The 18,442-nt window shown below is 47.4% G+C and overlaps 1 protein-coding gene across 1 annotated transcript in view; it reads right to left on the bottom strand.

Moving 5' to 3' along the window:
- The window catches only part of FOXO1 (forkhead box O1), a 67,208-nt gene extending 50,707 nt beyond the window's left edge, over positions 1-16,501 (bottom strand). The window contains exon 1 of the mRNA XM_068395448.1: positions 15,864-16,501. Coding sequence (XP_068251549.1) covers positions 15,864-16,469 — 606 coding nt within the window. The 5' untranslated portion in view covers positions 16,470-16,501. The remainder of the gene's footprint in view (positions 1-15,863) is intronic.
- Positions 16,502-18,442: the final 1,941 nt, after the last annotated feature.

Raw genomic sequence — 18,442 nt, 5'->3', positions numbered from 1 at the left:
AGATGGGCCATCCGCATGTATCCAAACATACTTAATCCAGAAGAGCAAAATCCTCCTTTCATGTTTCCTCGACCTCCAGCGAGGAAGGGAGACAGGACTCAAGTCAGTCACCCCAAAAGTTTACAGAGGGCAGCACAGCAAACTCCCCCATCATGCCCACATCCCCAGCTGCCGTCAGGCAGGGTCACCAGCCGCAGGGCCACCAGCCGCAGAGCCACCAGACACAGAGCCACCAGCCGCAGAGCCACCAGCCGCAGGGATGCTGCCCCGAGAGCTGGCTCACGAAAACGAAATGCTGCCCTGGGCCACAGCTGCAAGTTCAGCTGGTGTGTTACTAAACCCTGTTGTTCAGCAGAACAACTGGAGCAGTTTGGAAACTTCTGCCTCAGAAGGTCTCCGCAGCCACGGCACTGGCCTGTGTCGCAGACGGGATAATGTAAAAGGCCCAAAGACCTTGGCAGAAGTCATATTTTAAATGTCGTTTGCTGCTACTTTTACACAACATGCCTAGCTAAAGACACCTAACCTGGTAAGTGATTTTTGGTGTAAATATTTCTTACCTCTGTCTCAATGTGGATTATAACTTGAAAATTCAGATGTTTGGTGTGCTTTTGCTTCAGCCTGGTTTCCAAAGGACAGGCTGCAGCAGCAGTTCAACTGCCGGGTATCTGCGCCACGTGGTATGGCAGCTGGCTGGCAGTGAAACAACACAGCAAATACCAGCTCTTGCCCCAGGAGCAAATGGGAAACATGGTGAAAAGATCAAGCAATGATGCTGATAACTACGGTGGGTTATTCTCTTCCTCCCCTCCCACCGACCCCTTCAAGCTCCAACAGCTTCCATCTCTTTATCCCTTGGGAGAACCACTCAGCCCTCCACCTCCCCAGGTGCCCTTTCTCTACACACACCAACAATGCTCTTGCTCTGACCATCTTGGAAAACGAAAATGTTTCTTCTCAGCTGTATATAGTTTTGAAGTCAACGGCTTTTACTTCACACACTAAGAACCTCCTGCACTCCTGAAAGCTTGCCAGCCCATGGTACCCTTGGCTCTAAGAAAAGGCACTGCCTCCTTCAAGAGCATCATGACGACACTGCCGCCGCCACCGCCACGATTTCCTATGTTCTCAAATCCAATGCAGAGGGCAGTCACATGTTCCTGTTTATACATCCCATAATACAAGGCCCCCATTTATCAATAAATGCCTTGAGGTGCAGAGCAAAGCCCAAGCTAACAAAAATCTGCTAGGATTATCTGCTGGTGTTTCACACCAGCAACAGCAGTGGCCAGGGAAAAGTGAGGGGAAATGAGGATGCAGCAGAGAGAGTCCAAAGAGTAAAAAGCAAAAGGAAGGTGCTGCTACAGGTATTTGAAGAGTTGAGGAATGAAGAGAGAGGAGAAGGCAACAGAAATAGAGGTCCAACTTTTTTTTTTTTCCTTTTTTTTTTTTAACCTCTAATCCAAGGCGTTAAAGAATGACTTAAAAAAATACACAAACAGAGAAATGTAACGTTTTGCTCAGTAAATAACGAACCATTGGAACCCATGGCTGCAGGATAACTACTGGAAAATAACTTGCAGTGATTAAAAAGAGATTAAATGGGTTTATAAACAACAGTATCTGTTGTTAAACATGCTAAAATAAAATTACAAGAGTTAATAACCTATTTGCTTCAGGGCATAAACTAATCCTCTCTAAGGGTAGCAGCGATCTGCGTGCATGTCAGCTCGATATCTGGTGCAACAACTCCTCTCCATAGGCAAGCAATCCTTGCTTTTAATTCCTGGCATTTAAAAATTGTCTGTCTTGCCTGAAAAAGAGAGCATGCTGTTGTTCAGGCCTTCAACTGACCTCACATAATTAATTCTGGAGTTTACCAGATACATCACTTCCTTGAGGGGCGGGGGTGAAATGCATGAAAAGGGAATAAAACAGTTCAACTGCTCCGCACTTCATTATCCTGCTCTCAATTTCTTCAAATATGGTTTGTCAGGGCACTGAAACCAAGTGCATGAGATAAAATTCTCATAAAAAGCTTAAAGACTTGAACAAAGCACAAAATCTATTAGTACTTTTTGGTGCAATAGTTCACCAGTCAAATCATAGATTCATAGAATGGTTTGGTTTATGAGAAAATTAGATCTTTAGGACAGGCAGCAAGGGAAGATTTTTAATATACTGGAACAGAAGAATTTACTCTGCCTGGTAATAATTAAAGCATTATCTAATATCATAGCCTATTCTCAAAGATGGGATAGGGTTGAAGTACAAACTCCTTGAGATTATGACTCTAGCCCTCTCCAAACCCAAATCCAAACCCATGAACCTTACTAACAGATTGGCTAGTCTCCCAAATAATTGCTTCTGGACAAAACACGAGATGGGACACAACTAGTCCAATGCTCCACTGTGGTTATGAATTTTTGGTTTCAAATGCCAACTTGCTCTTTCCCACAGGTAAGATGGTTGCGTGCTGGGGATGCTCCTCCCCTGGCTCAGGAGAGCTCCTGGAAGAACAAGTCTTGAATATCAGCCCTATAGAACTCATTCCACAAGTGACCTTTCCCTTTACACTGCCAGGCTATCCGCTCCAGTTTCATTTGTCTACAACATTTTTATTATTATTTTTTATTTTTAGGGGGTGCAAATTACAGCTGGCTCAGTTTGGCAGTCCCAAAGGTCAACATTTGAGCTCTGTTTTCAAAAAACGACTTTGCAATGCTCCACTTCAACTCACTGGCAGTCCAGATCAAGCGTGCCCTGCGTCTTGGGAGTCTCTGCAAATTTTGCTACTGACCACCCAACAGAGCAACATCAGTGCTGGAGCCATATGTTAAACTGATAACCAAAGCAAGAAATATAAAATGCCTGCTAGGAAAAAAAAAAAAAAGCTCTGAAACTTAAACTAGTTTTACAGTGAATGCAAACATACTGTTTCAGACCACTGTCTGTATATATTCCCTCTCCTCCCCTACTGCTGAAACAGCAAAGCATGCATGGCAGATGGCATGATTCATCTGAAAATTACTCTAGCAGCACTCTATTAGCCTCTAAGGAGTAAACTAGGATAAAAATATTCTGAATGTTAACTTAAGCTAGGCAGTTGTCATGAGGAGGCGTCAGGTCAGTCTACTTGCTTAGTTTGCAGAATTTTTCTTTCAATCAGCAATAAGCATTACATATGAAGATATCGTCATTTATTTGTTCAACCTACCAGGAATTAATACAGAAGGAAGAAGGGAAGCAACCAAGGGACAAAAAGGTTTATTTTCCCACACATAAGTAAAAAAGTACCAGCCAAAGTCAGGCCAAGAGCCACAGCACATCACGTTAAGGACAGCACCAGCCGTTGCTGCCAAGATGGGATAGGTTCAGTTTCTAGAGACTGCACATCTTAGCTGGGAGAACAACCTCCCACAGGCCCAGTAGCTGAATGTAAATCTGCTCAGTTGAAGACATGGAAGGAACCTCAGGAAGACTATCTCCTTCCCCAAGGCATCAGCAGTTAAGTCCAAGACATTTGCAAGAAGCTGCCTGGTAATAACATCCACCAAGGGAGCCACCTCCCGCCCCAGTCGCAGCCCCTCCGCTCACTTGCAGGTCCATGGAGGACACAGGTAGCCAGCAGACATCCCCAAAGGGTGAGTGATCGCAGTGAGGTGCACCACATCTCTGCTCGACTGCGGTCCCACTCTGGGCTCCCAGGGCAGCACTAGCCACCAGCCTCCATGACCCGCAGGTAACCTCACCAGGGAAGTGACAAAAAAAATGTCTGCGTCACATTCATCGTCGCCTGCCCCAAAAATGCATTTAGAGCACCGTGCCACCAGTCCCCCTCCTTCAAAGGAAAGGCAGGAGGCAGCAGTGTCGCGCGACTTCTTCCAGAGAAATTAAAAACCATAGGAAGTAAGGAATTGGGTTCCCAGCTGCAAGGAATGCTGAGCACTTGCTCACGGATCTGTTGGACTACCACACAATGCCTCCAACTGAAACTCCATCGCTCATTTGAAAAAATTTAAAAAAAAAAAACAACACACACTTAAAAGATGGTTTAGATTATGCTGACCGTACAAAAACTCACTACGGTGCAGGACACTTCCCCAGGAGTAACTACTGTAACATTAATTGCCTTGACTCTGGGCCCCAAGCTAAAAAACTCCTTCCCAAATAAACAGTCTACAAGAACCAATTTATTTTTTTGCTCCATCAATGATAATCCTCCATCAACAGAAGCTGGATATTTGGTGTGCTTTAATAGTCAGGTTAACCAGCCAGGGGGTGAAGCGAGTAACGCAGTTGCCCTCATCTTTGGGGAGAAGGTGGTGAAACTGTGCTTAATGTCATCTCTTCAAAAAGGCGTTTTCTCCATATGTATACGCTACCACGTCAGCCTCATTGCATAACCAGGTTGTGCAATCATTGCAAATTCATTTACATCTTCATTTTTGTTCCAGAGCTCCAGAAGGGGAAGGAGGGATTACTATCAAAGGACGGGGTGGACTTTGCAGAAATGGTCTCCTTGGCCACAGAAGGATGGTCTGAAGAGGGGTCAGAAGCAGTGGGAGGGTGCCAGGCCCTCACTAATGCCACTACCGCTCACTCAGAGCAGATGTTTGGGGCAAAGTCTTAGTTAGAAACCTCAAAGCAAAGGATGACTTCATAGCATCAGGGAATGACTAGCGTTGGCTTGGACTGCAAGCAGAGAAGATTATGGTTTCTCCTTTTAATACTTATTACTATGTCATTGCCACAGAACTGTAAAGAAGAAATAGGCAAGAGTGCAGTATCAGGTTTTCATAGCCTGAACAAACTGGATTATTCAAGAGCGACTCAAGTTTCCTAACAAGCATGGAAAAGTCTGCATTAAGATAGCACCTCTTGATTTTTTCCCAAAATCAATTGCAACAGGCTGCGTTTTAAAATACTGCTTCAAACTCCCGTCCTTGTTTTTATTTCAAGAAGGCATTTACCGGATTTACTACATTTGTGGGTAAGGGTGCAACACACCAATGGCACCAGGGACCAGACCCTAGACCAGCATTAATACTGGTCTAGGGTCCACCAGCTAGAATATATACTCACACAATGTTAGGAGAGACGCTCAGCTCTTGCAGCAAAGGCAAACCCTCAGCCATAAAGACTTGACACCATAGTTTTACTCGGAGGCTGTGTATATTCATCATGGAAAAATGGGAAATAAGGCAAAAAAAAATAATCCCCCAACTTGAGCTGAAAGAGAAAGCTCCTGGTTCAGCCCTCTCCATCCCTCTCTGAGGTTTCCAAGCATTGTGCCACCTGCATTCAAAATGCAGAAGTACCTTCCAGCTCAGCCTTAATGCCATCCCAAGGATGGCAGGGCCAAGATACCGTAACAGCTACGAAAAAGTGAAGCTGCTCTGAGTTAAACATGCAGTCACACTCTGAGTTTTCACATCTAAAATAAAATTACCCCTTTTTTTGGTATTGCTTCCTTCACTATAGATTTCTAGATAATAATCAAGATCTACATATATCTAGCTAGACAAAAATATGTAGTGTGTTTTTATTTATGTTTGAATTATATAACACAACTTGATCAGATCACACATGAGGCTGTATCCTCACCCTGAATTTCAAATAGCTTCTGGTTTGAGCTGCAGATCCAGCAGCTGAGCAGAGCTCAGCTCAAAGAGGCAGGGCTGAAGTAGGGCAAGTGTAGCAGTGGCAAAAGGCAAACAGCAACTGCAAATACCTGAACCAGATCTGGCTCTGGCAACTTAACCTTCCTTAACATCACCACAAAGCTCATTTAAAAAAAAAAAAATTAGTAGTAATACTAAAGAATCTCATCAATAAATATTTATCTTGGAACAACACTTCCATCGTGAATCTTTCACTTCAGCACAAGCATTGCTTTCCTCGCCTTGAACCTCTGGAAGGCTGAACCGCGTTACTGAGGAAGAAACGCAGCAGCACGGTGTCCTCCGGGAAGGCCAAGGGACGTACCTTAACGGTCTGCAGTAGCGAGGAACCTATATGGTGAATCACTGCAAACGTCTCCCTGTAACTGCTAAGAGGAAACGGGATTCCTTTCCCTGACCTCCCCTTCACACCTGAGCAGCAAACAGAGAAGCACCCACAAACCAGCCACACAGACAGCAGCATTTCAGCCCCCTTGCCAGTGGACTCAGCTCCGGCACGGAGCGGCTGCCGGGTCACGGCTCCAACACCCGGAGAAATCTGCACAGCAGCTCCCTGCCAGCGCCGGGGCAGAAGTCAGGCTCCAGGCTCTCCCGAAAAGCCTTCTGCTCACACCTTCCCACCTCTTCATGCCTTCCCACGCTCGCATCGGAGAGGGACTGCTCTTAGGGGCAGCTGGGAGCAGCCCTCGGACCCGGCCCCGCAGCGCTCTGATGCTGGAGCCTCACAGGGCCGTGCTGCAGGGGAAGGGGGTGAAGGGGCAAGGAAAGGAGAGGGGGACTAAGCAAACAGTTACAAATTACACCTGCTAATTACACATTTCCAGAGGGGAGCCAACAGCAGGAATAATCCTCTTCCCTCAGCATGCCACCAGGACGCCTTCAGAGCCAGATTTTCTGGGAGAAGGGGTGGTGGGGGTTGCAAACAATTACATTTAATTTGAAGGTTCACATTTGAAGAGAATATTTTTGGAAAGAGAAATCAACACGTTAACAGCAAGCAGGAGCACAGAGCACATAATTCTTTCACATCCTGACAGGGGAGAACTGCGGAGGCCCGCTATGAAGCGTCTCTGAATAACAGCATCTTCATTTTTTGAATATCTAATTAGGAGCTTCTATATATTGCAAAGCATCACTATAAGATATAATTTAGTTGGCAAACACTAAAGATCTCTCAGTCTGCAAGTATGCTTTTGGCAATCAAAATTTAAATCTGGATATATATCCGAGATATGTATGGCATAGGTACTTTTTTTTTTATTCTAACAATTACATCCAAATTAGCAGATTAACTCAAATCAGTTTTAAGCAAACACAAGCTACAAGCAAATCAGCCTCCACCACCACCACAACAGTGTATTTTTGTATTGTTAGCATCCTTACTCCTGTTAGCAGCTTCAAATACATTTAACATATATTAAAGGGCAGCAGACAAAGCGAAACAAGTTTTGTCTAAATCTAAGAAGGCTACAGATGCCAGAACTTAGCACCCACTCGGACTTGAAACTCACACATGCCAAAAAACATTTGCAATTGCGCTAATTCCCACTGTGGGAACTGAAAGGCAGCTTCATATAACACAACAGGCAACAAATCATCCATTCCTTTAATTTCAGTCGCCAAATCTTAATTAATTTCCAACCAGACAAACATTAAGCATTTCTGCTGATCTTGCAGGACGTAAGTTCATTTGCACAATAAATGCGGTCTAACAAGTCACCACATTTAGAGCAAGTTGCTTCAGTCTTATCTAACTGCGTAGTTTGAAAAGTCAGTGACGGGTAAGTGAAACTCCACCCACGTCACAGTTTCTGGAGTTAAGCATAAGAAAACTGAAGAAGTTGCTACCTTCTTATTGCAAGTGAGACTGCCAACAGTATTTGCACAATTAGAGTCCATATTCTGAACTATGTGTATAGCCCTTAGGAAGGCAAAAAAAGCACGCACTTTGCACTTTGATTTTCTCCCACAAGATGAATGTCCATATTCCAATGCTCAAGAGTTCCCCTTCCCAAAAACAGCAAAATCAAAGACCCTCTGCCGCCCACTCACAGTGACTGCCAAAAAGAAAAAAAAAAAAAAAAGAAAAAAAAAGGGAAAACAAATAAAAACTCAAACTAAATTATATAAATGTAAATAGGTCAGCATATAAACAAAACAGTCACAAGCTCTGCCTGTGCCAGGAGGCACATATCACTGCAGCATTAAAGCAGAGACCATCAGCAAGAACAGGGATTTCCCAGAAAGTGGATCTGCCAGGAGAAGGGGCAGCAGGGCAGCCAGGGACACAGCCTGCACGTAGCAGCTGCTGCCCATCTATGCACAGCCAGCTCCACTGAGGAGATTTAAGACCAGGTGAAGAGCAGTGGTGTAGGGCCCCCCCAGATACAGCACTTTTGCTCACTTGCTGCCCTCCTCCTCTGCAACATCAACAGCGGAGCAAGAGAGCGGTGCCCCGGCTGCTCAGGTACCCAGCTGCAGAGCTGTGGGTCAGCCTCACCAGCAAGCAGCTGCCCTCTGCATCTCCTCTCTTTATGAAAACCTTCCACTTTCCCCAAAACTACAGTTTCGACGAAGACCACAACGGCTGCTTACATGTGTAACTCCTTCATGTATGCACATCACTCATTTCATTTAAAAAAAGTTTTTAATTTCCTGATTTCTGCACATGATGAAAATTTCATTCTGGTACTAACTAAATTAAAGGTGGGGTGTCTAACATTTTTAGAGGGAGACAGAGAGCAGCCCACTTCATCCTTTCAGATCTGGTGCAAGAAAAACATGGAGACCTGGCATGAAGTGTCCTCTGAATGATAGATATAAAAAAAAAAAAATGAAGATATGAAGATGCTAATGAAATAAGAGCTCTACATATTACAAAGCACAGTTAGGAGATATAATTTAGTCGGCTAATACTATGGGTTAAGGGCACCTCTGCTTGCAAGCACTTTTTTCGCAATCAATCCAAATTTAAATCTGAATATGTACGATTTTAGAGACCATGTCCCATACATTCTCTCAGGTATGCAAGTGCTAGGCTCCAGAAATTACACCCCTTAGACCCAGGCAACAAAAACTGCCTTGACAAAACAAAAAAGGAGCCCCACATGCTCACACCGACGTGAGCCTGGGCTGCAGTTAACACACCAGCAAAGCACTCGGGGAGACACGGGCTGCTTAGAAATGCCATCACAGCCATCCCTGGCACGCTGGCTTGAAGCGGCAACAGGACTGAATGCACTTCCAGCTGCATGGATTCCCAGCATTCCCAAAAATGAAGTTTCTAAGGCTAGAACAAGAGAAGAGTTGTACCTTTAAGTTTAATTAACTCTAGAATAAGACATATTTTTAAACAGAACTATGACATCGATACTGTGCAGTGACGCAAGATGCCTGTAACAACAGTAAGCTGTCTAAGCAAATGGAGTGCTGTCCCTCACTCCTTCGGCAAATTTCTAATCTCTGATGCAGCAGCTGTCAGAGTCCCAGGAGATTTTCAGTGACTACATTTTTAAACCTAGCCACTTCTAGTCCCCTGTATCACAAAGCAAAGCACTCCTAAACCTTAAGCATTTACTGCAGAAGTGCTTCAAAACTAAATACATTTGCCTCTTTAGGTATGATTTTAAGTGATCTGGTAAAGAACAGTATCCACTATTGAAATCTAGCACAAGTACGAGGCCTAACGAAGTTCTTAGCAGATAATCACCAATCCAGGAAAAGCAGCTGACTTCATTCTTTTTATTCCTCCACCTCCTCCATTAGAAATGGAGACCTACCAAGAAACTTCATGACACAGATGCTGCACTGCTAACTTAAGACGTCCGCGTATCACAAACTACAGTACAGGAATGAAGCACCTTTGTTTGATGAACACACGTGAATAACATTCACTAAGAAACAATACTTAAATGTGAATAGACCTGGTCCTCGGAGATCAATGTAATTCATGCTGAAGCTCTCTATGGAGCAGCAGAGACGCTGTGTGACTCTTCCCAACACACTGTATTTCTGAAGTGCAGCCTATCACCACGAAAAGCAGTGTTTCCCCAGTATTTAAAACCCATTTTGTCAAACAGATGTACAAACAAAAGGCTACAAAATTCATTAAAATATTAGTATGCACTACCATATGCTTAACTATGATTAGCTGCAGCCAGCACCAGTGAATTTGAAGTTCCTTCTTCATAGGAGTTGACAATAAAGTAAATATATCAATCTTTTACATATTTCTGAAAGAGGAAAACAATAAACTGTTTACCAAGTATCTTCACTATGTCTTACTTCAGTATTCATTGCTCAAGGTTATAAAATCATTTCCATTAGAAATCCTTGTTTCATATACGAACTTTCTCCCAAAACAGAAGAGGCTGAAGGCTGAATCTCAGTAGCCACAGCCCTACATATTTCACAAATCTGTGGCTGCAAAATGTATCAGCATTTTTGTTCCAAAAGCCAAGCACTCATTTTACAAAATACGCACCAGTTGTGTAAACAGAGGAGCACGTATTTAGGTAGTATTATGCTTTGGAAACTGAAAAAAGTCTGAACAGACATCTCAAAAGTACATAATTTCTGGAGTCTTATAAAAAACCTAAAACACTAAAAATATTGCCTATTATATTGTTGATCATTATATTAAAAAAAACCTCACATACCTTACCTAAATATCTTTATTCCCTTGTCCCACACTGCTTCCCCTTTCCATCCCAGGCAGCAAAAGCCCCAGTTCCCTAAACCACCAGCTTCACTGGCAACTTGTGAAACATTGTAAGTGATACAAAAATGCTGATATTAAGGAAGCAGCTGAGCAGGTCGTAAGGAACACCGTGGTAAAGAGAGCAGTTACCTTGTTTTTGTATTGAAGTTCTTTAAAGTCAGGCACTTCAGGAAAATTTAGTTCATTATGTCAGTACACAAAGCCGCTAAGACATTTTGGTTTGGTGTTTAATCTCGCCTATAATCATACAATTAACTGAACAGACGTCACAGCACATAGAAAACGGGCAGAGAAAATGAAGAAAACAAAGAGTATTTCCAACACGTAACTCAAGGTCCTGCTGGGAAGCTCAAAACCACCGATGAACACCAGGACGCATTGCATCAGTGCGAGCTGCTGGCAGCGGGTGCATCTGGAGCATCCTGGATGCTGAGAGGCAGCTCGGTCCCTCCTGGCTGCAACTGGGACGAGGCCAGGGATGCTCACACACCGCCCCAAAAACAGGGCAGCGACATATAGGTTTGAGGCCAGAATGGGCTTTTTTTCCTTCAAGGAAGGGCTGAGGTCAAAAGGGCAAACATAAAAGGAGAAATAGAATTATAGTTTTAAAAGGAACAAACAGTGAAGGGCCAGCATTGTGATACAGTTTCGCCGTGAGTTATTCGGGCACAGGCGAGGAGAGCACCTTGTACCTGCAAAGACTGAGCTGAACTTTCATCCCTGAAGCTTCTCACTTACTAAGCAAAACACAAGCTGGTGACTCACAGACAGACAAGGAGGGCTGCTACAAAGGACTTTTTAGTGGCAGTGAGCAGGTATGCAAGCCACTAAACAGCAAAACTCACACTGGGGTGGGCAGAGGCTGGAACTGGTCAGGCCATTTCTCCAAGCGTGCCTCTGCTGAGATCAGGCATCGTCGCAGAGTAGATGCAACTACAGCTTCCAGCTGTCGAGGCCATTACTAGTGCCACATGTAAAAAGGTATGACTGTAGTCACGTTTAACTTGGCAGAATCCAGAAACAGAAAACCAAGCATAAATACTTATATATGCATATGCATGCGTGTGTGCTGTATGTATGTATAATATAATGCATGATGCTAGGGGGGTCCACAAACCACCTAGGGAAGCATCTAAAGGGACAGAGGTAAATGCCTACAGGTATGTAACCAGCATTGAGGGAACACGCAGCAATTCTTCAAGGCAATATTCAATTGTGATATTTCCACAGAGAAAAACAAATGTGTGATAAAAACCTCACAAAGATGTACTCATTTCACTTTAAATAAATCGTATAAATTTCCGCGATTTAAATTGTTCACTGATCTAGAATCAAAAGGTTTGAACAACTTCTGTGAGGATTATTCTTGATTTTCTAGTCTTTCGAACACTTCATACCACGTGTGGCTTTTGAATCAAATACACCACAACACAGAATTTATTTTGCATGGAGAGCGATTTACTACAGAAGAGAGTCATGGTCACAGAGTAGTCCTCTGGGAAGGCCACCCAAAGCAACCGTCCCACACTTGTTTTGTCCTCAGGCTTTCAAGTTTACATTCATTCATCCTTCTGCACTTAGATATCATCTATTCTCATTCCTTCGGCAATGGCAACAAATAAATTTAGGTGATCAAGTTTCCTTGGGACTAGAAGTCGAGGAGGTGTAAATACCCATGCAACCTTAACACCTGCCACTGTGAAAAATAAACAACACATCCACCTCGAGATGACTGCCACCAAAATCCTGTTTCCTGTTTAACAAAAATCACAGGTTTTGATTTCAGCCCATTTTCAAAAGCAGGCTAAAAGGATGAGACTATTCAAGGAAGCTTAACGGTGGTAGCTCCTTTATGATAAATCTCACCGATCTTGCCATAAAGCAAAGACATCATGAAATATGCACCCCATAGAGATGTTTCATATTTTATATGTGATGATTAGCCAAAAAGCTATCAGATTTGAGTAAAGGAAGAGTTAACTACAGCAGCAGAGAAGTTCTCTGAGGACTATAGACTGTCTTAAGGCCCGTGTCTCCCACTAGCACAGGTAAGGGAAAACGTTGATTTCACATGACTGCTACTAGGAGAAAAGTTTCATACGTCCATGCAACTTTCACAACAATTTCTTTGTTATCTCCGAAACAGATCTTGTTCTTGCTTCAGCCTGCTTTTTTTGCCTTCCTGTATAAGGGCTCTCGCACTCGTTCACGTTCAGTAATAGAGCAGGTCTGGCAGAGCACATCTCAAGTGCTTCATTCAAGGTAGCCACTGAGTGGGGGAGTCATGCGGACTTTGCTCCCCTAAAGTTCAATGTGGGGGGTTGTTTATAAAAGCAGAGTTTGTGCTAAGAAAATCTGGAATAAATTACTTTGTATGTACAACTGAGAACAATTTTACCTACTTGAATAAGCTACTATTAATAATTTTGTTACTACCTTTAGCTTCTACTCTTACTTTAACAGCCATTTTTATTTGAATGTTTTTATTCGGAAGAACTTGAATGCTACTTTGAGCTCCTAACAGATAATGTTGACACCATTGAACTATTTTATGCAACAGAAAGTGAAAAAGGAGCGCTCAATATCAGACATTAAATCAGGACTGTACATATTCACAAGCATTAGAGCAGTGAGCTCGCATCTTCTGGGTGAGAAACACAGCCTTGCCACTGTGCAGAAAGTGCGTTTTCTTTTTAATTTCTTGTGTATTTCATAGATTTTGTGTATAATTTGAAAGGTGTTTTGTTGAAATTACGAATATGCAAACTCCAAGAAGATGAAGCGTCTCGAAGCTTTATTTAAGGGGAGGGGGGGAAAAAAACCCACCCTCTCTTCCTCAGACTGCGAAACACCCGCACACAATGTACTCCGGACCCAAAGTCGTGCCAGGCTCTACCGCGAACCCGCACTCCCTCTGTCAGCAGAAAAGCCCGTCGCTGGTCTGTGCTCATGGCTGGAGCGATGCTCCTCCTCTGCTGGGGCCCTCGGCTGGCTCAGGCTTCGCTCCCAGCCCTGCGCCCGCACCTACAGCGGGGTCCCCGGCCCCCAGAGCACAAGCAAACCAACAGCTCCCAAACTGAAAAATAAAAATCACCCTTACTCAAGCTAAGCCATGGATAAATGGTGATAAACGAGGCAAACGGGGTGCACGCCTCAGCCAGATTAGCCGTAGCACTGACACCCGGGGGCTGCCAGGAACTAAACTTGAAAATGTGTTTAAGAAATGTTGCACTTATCTGGCTCGAGTGGCAAAACCTGCAAGCGTATAACTTTCTGAGCAGCCTGGCAGTGACACAGCCGAAGGAAGGTATTAGGGCAAAGTGTCCAGTGCAGAATACAATAACTATTTAATTGTGGTAGGAGAGTACACATGTATTTAACCTACTGCACCCTAACAGAGGGTTCCATGGCCAAAAAACACCTCGGTAACGGCTCTCCCTGTCATAGCGGAGGTATGTGGGCATAGGAAGAGCTCAATCTGTCAGAGTGAGGTGCGCAAGACTTCTTATTTGCTGAAGCACCACAGGAAGAGCAGCAATAAAATAGGAAGCATCTAATAAGTTACACAGCTAGCAGAGATTCTTACTTGCTCACTTGAATTCGGGAGTTCTTTGCTTTGATTTTATTTTGGTTTGTTTGGTTTTTAGTTCTCTTCTACTCATTCTGAAAAGGCACTTGATGTATCTTGCTTTTTTCAAGGAGACTGAAATACCACTGGAAAAAAAACACAGCATTTTCAAGTGACAAGTTACCTTATCTAAAAGTTAGCAGCTATCAATCATTTCACTCCTATTAAGGGTTTTCATGAAAGATGTCTTTGGATAATTATGCTTTAAATTTTTTAGTCAAACACATCGATAGAAACTAACAAATTACTTTTAAAAGCCTTAAAAGCCTTCAGCTAAAAATGAGTTTAAGATTAATCTGCATTTCCTCAGCATGACATTGCTTACCTCTAAAAAAAATAAATTTACAAAAATCTGATGTAACAAACATTCCAAGCTATGCAATTAAAAATACATAAATACAGGATTTGAGTTGACCCTTTCTGTTTTAAAAAAGGCAAATAATACAGATAATAGAAAGTGAAGCAAAGAGTTTGGCTGGCCCTAACTGAAAGTAAGTCACGAACACAGGAGAACATGCTGATACTGTGCTCAGTGCGTGCACCTCACGCATTTATTGCCATCATTTAATCCCCCGCAGGGCGGGGGATGCTCTGCCCTTACGCAGATGGCTAAAGCTTATTCCGACAATGCTCTCACGCAACAGTGTCACAAAACTACGCGCTCTACCTCTGCCGCGAGCAGGGGCACAGGTGGCTGACACTTTCTTGACAGAGGCCTTGGAGGATTTGTTCGCAGTAGCATTAAGAATTCGCCACGCACAGGGATGAAGAGCTAGAGGGTACTACGGGTCCTGCACAGCCACCTCCACGGTGGGCGAGGGCCAGTGTGGCCACGTAGCCCCACGCAGAGCAAAACCAGGCTCAGGGTCACCTGCCTGGGAGGGCAGCCAGTGCCCACTGGGCTCCCCCGGGACCTGGCGATTGGGTCCCCCCGCTCCAGCAGCTGGCGTTATGGCCTGGCTCTAAGCAGCACCAGCCACTCCGCTCCAGCCTGCGCAGGGCTGAGCACAAATCCCCACTGCCAACAGGTCACAGCTACCAGCCTGCTATGGCTACAGAGATTGTGCTGCAGGAGGAAACTCTGTCCCATTATTTAACAGGAAAAAGACGCTCCCGCAACCCAAGTTTAACAAAGCCATCAAGACAAATACAGCGGCTTACTCATTAAGCACACGGTATTTTTGCAACCCTTGTCCTGCCTCCGCTCTTTCCCCATCCCTGTTGCTTCTGCCCCCGCTCTGCCGCCCCACGGCAAACCCCGCCGCGCCGGGAAGGCTGCCGGCACGGCCCCCCGCCGGGGCCGGGCAGCCCCAGGGGACGCGGCGGTGCCTCCGCAGCGCCCAACGGCCACCCCCACGGCACGGGTGCTGAACCCCGGCCCCGGCCGGTCGCCCCGGGGGAGACGGAGGCGGTGAGGCTCCCGCCGGGTTTGCCCGGGGACGGCGCGGTGACACGGCGTGAACTTTTGCTTTCGGCGGGACAGGGCGGGGGGAGGGCGGAAGGCGGAGAACAACCGGGGGGGGGGGGGGCCGGCCCCTCCTGCGCCCCACGGGGGGAGGGCAGAAACGCTTTTTTCCCTCAGGAAGGGTGAAAATAGTAAAATTTTAAGGGGAATTAAAAAAAAAAAAAAAAGCGTGGAGCCGGAGCTCTGCAAACTCGGCGGCGGGCAGGGAGCAGCGCGGAGGAGGGCAGCGTGCCCAGCGCTTCCAGCGCCTCGGCTCCCTGCCTGGGCGGCAGCGTGTGCAGCGCCCGGCACGGCGCCCGCAGTCCCGCGGCGGAGCCTCCCGGGACCCCCCTCCGATGAGGGGGTCCCACACCACCCGCCCCTCACCTTCCAGCCGGCCGAGCTGTTGCTGTCGCCCTTATCCTTGAAGTAGGGAACGCTCTTGACCATCCACTCGTAGATCTGGGAGAGGGTGAGCCGCTTCTCGGGGGAGCTCTCGATGGCCTTGGTGATGAGGTCCGCGTAGGACAGGTTGCCCCAGGCGTTGCGCCGCGACGAGCTGCTCTTGCGGGGCTGTCCGGCCACGGGGCCCGGCGACAGACCGGCCACAGCCGGCGGCACCGGTGGCACCGGCGGCGGCCCCGGCGGGTGGAGACGGCAGCCGGCCTCGGGCGCCGGGAAGTCCCCGCAGCGGCAGGCGGCCGCCTCCGGGGGGGCGGCGGCGGGGGGCAGCGGCGCGAAGTCCTCACTCTCCTCTAGCAGGCTGAGGTTGCTGATGAAGTCGGCGCTGAGCCCTCCCGAGGCGGCGGCACCGGCACCGGCCGCGGCCCCGGCCGCCCCATCGGGCTGCCCGCCGCACGACGGCGCCGGGCTGGAGGTGGCTGAGCTGGGAGGGTTGAACTCCGGCCGCGGCAGGGGCCAGGTGCAGGAGCGGGGCCGCGGCAGCGGCTCAAAGTCGGGGTCGATGTCCACCAGCTGCGGTGCCTCGGCCATGGCGGGGCCGGGGCGGGAGCACGACGGCGGCGGCAGCAACAGCGGGGCGGCTGGGCTCAGCGCCTCCGCCGCCCCATGCAGGCTCCGGGCGCGGACCGGCGCGGCCCCGACGGCGCGGCCGCCAACTCCTCTCGCGGCTCCGGCCCCGCCGCCCTGCCCCTGCCCAGCTCCCCGCTCCCTGCCCTCCGCGGCGGCACCAGCAACGACCCGGCCTCCCGGCGCGCACCGACTGGAGCGACCGCCCCGCGCGGGCCCGCCTCCAGCCTTCCTCCTCCTCCTCCTCCTCCCGGCGGGGAGGGACGGCCCGCGCCGCGCCAATGGCAGCGCCGCGCCGCCCGCCCGCCTCCCGCCGCGGGGCCGGTTTGGCAGGAGGGTGCCGGTGCCCCCCGTGCTGTTTGTGGGTGGTTTTTGTTTTCCGGCGGCGGCGGAGGGGGGTGAGAAGCAGCGGGCGGCCCGCGGTGCCCCCCGCGGCCCTGGTCTGCGCGGGCGGTGCCGGAGCTCCCTTGCCCCGCCGGGGAGTGAGCGCCCTTCGGCCGCGGGGTGCGAAGGCAGTCACTCCGCTCGCACGGCGAGCTGCGGGGACGTGGCCACGGCAAGCGCCCCCGCGAGTGTTTCTGCCTGGGTCGCTGCCGGCGGGGTCCAGCCGCCCGCATCGACGGCCCCGCTGCCTGCCGGGGCGGCTGGGGGTGCACGGGGGGGTCCGGGCGGTTCCCCGCTACCTCCCCCCCGCTCCTCGCAGCCCGCCGGCGCGGCTGCCGCCCTCCTGCCCGCCGCCTGGGGGCCCTGGCAGCCCCCGCACCGGGGGACGGGACCGGGGGCTGCGACAGCTGTCCGCCCTCCCTCCCTGCCGCCCTCCCAGACGGGCTCCTCGCCAGAAAGTGTCTGCGCCTCCCGAAGTGATAAACCACTCTTTCGGCTGAGAGTGTTTTCAGACCGTGAGCTGGTGTGTTACTCCGTGAGCATGCACGGGAGCTCGGGATAATTTCATTTTAAGTCAACTATTAAACATACTTTATATTTTTTCCTGGCAAACCGCAAGGCCACGCAATTCAGTAAGGCTTGTATCCCCCCTTCCGAAGAGACAGCAGTGAGAGGATTTGCCACCTCTGCTTCCCAAGCCCACGAACATACAGAGAAATACACGTTCGAGGCAACACAGAAGTGCTATTCTGTTTAAAATTAAAAGGAAGACGTTGCTTAAGCTAGAGAAACGATCCCAGGGATGAGGCATGATTCAATGCCTTGGTCAAACTGGCAAACCCTTCTTTTTTAGAAAATCTGGTTTTGTTTTCAGTAGCAGGAGTGCTTTTAAAAAAACATATTTCAGGCATGGGTTAGTAAGTCACCGATTTCACAACTAGCCATGGCATTTGATGTTGCCTGTCAAAGAACCACTGGAGCGGGGTAACTGTTACTGTTAAGCCAGCGAACCTGTTATTCCCTCCTCCCTGAATCAAGGCAGAGAGCGTTAATGTTATTTAAATATGGTTCATTGTTCCTATGAAAATATTTTCTGAAAATGAGTAACAATAACGAAGGAGAGAGAGTGTAAGACTGGATTTAGGCACAGAGCTTATAGTTTAGTGACAGATCATACATCTACATACACATGCTGTCTATTATGAAAACACTTTTTAAGACACGCGATGACACCTAACTATATAGTTAGTGCAGCATATGCATAAGTGCGCAGTAACTGGTCAAATTTTAAAGCACTGTTTTTGTCATGTTTCTTCTCCCAAATGCCAAAGGTGATTATACCTTATTACAGGTTGGCTGCTCGTCAAATTTCAGAGTTGCTTTGCCTTTAAGTCATTTCTATGTTTCCAAATCCTGCAAAGGATTCAACACACAAATCTATATTGTTTAGCCGACGGATTTAAAATAAAAAAACTTTTTTTTCCCCCAGGTTAAAAAAAAAAAAAAAGGCAAAATAGTCCCAGTTCAACCTAATAACTTGCATGCCACATTTC

Source organism: Nyctibius grandis, chromosome 2, assembly GCF_013368605.1.
Source record: "Nyctibius grandis isolate bNycGra1 chromosome 2, bNycGra1.pri, whole genome shotgun sequence".
Lineage (NCBI taxonomy): Eukaryota > Metazoa > Chordata > Aves > Nyctibiiformes > Nyctibiidae > Nyctibius > Nyctibius grandis.
This window is presented reverse-complemented; position numbering and strand designations above follow the sequence as displayed.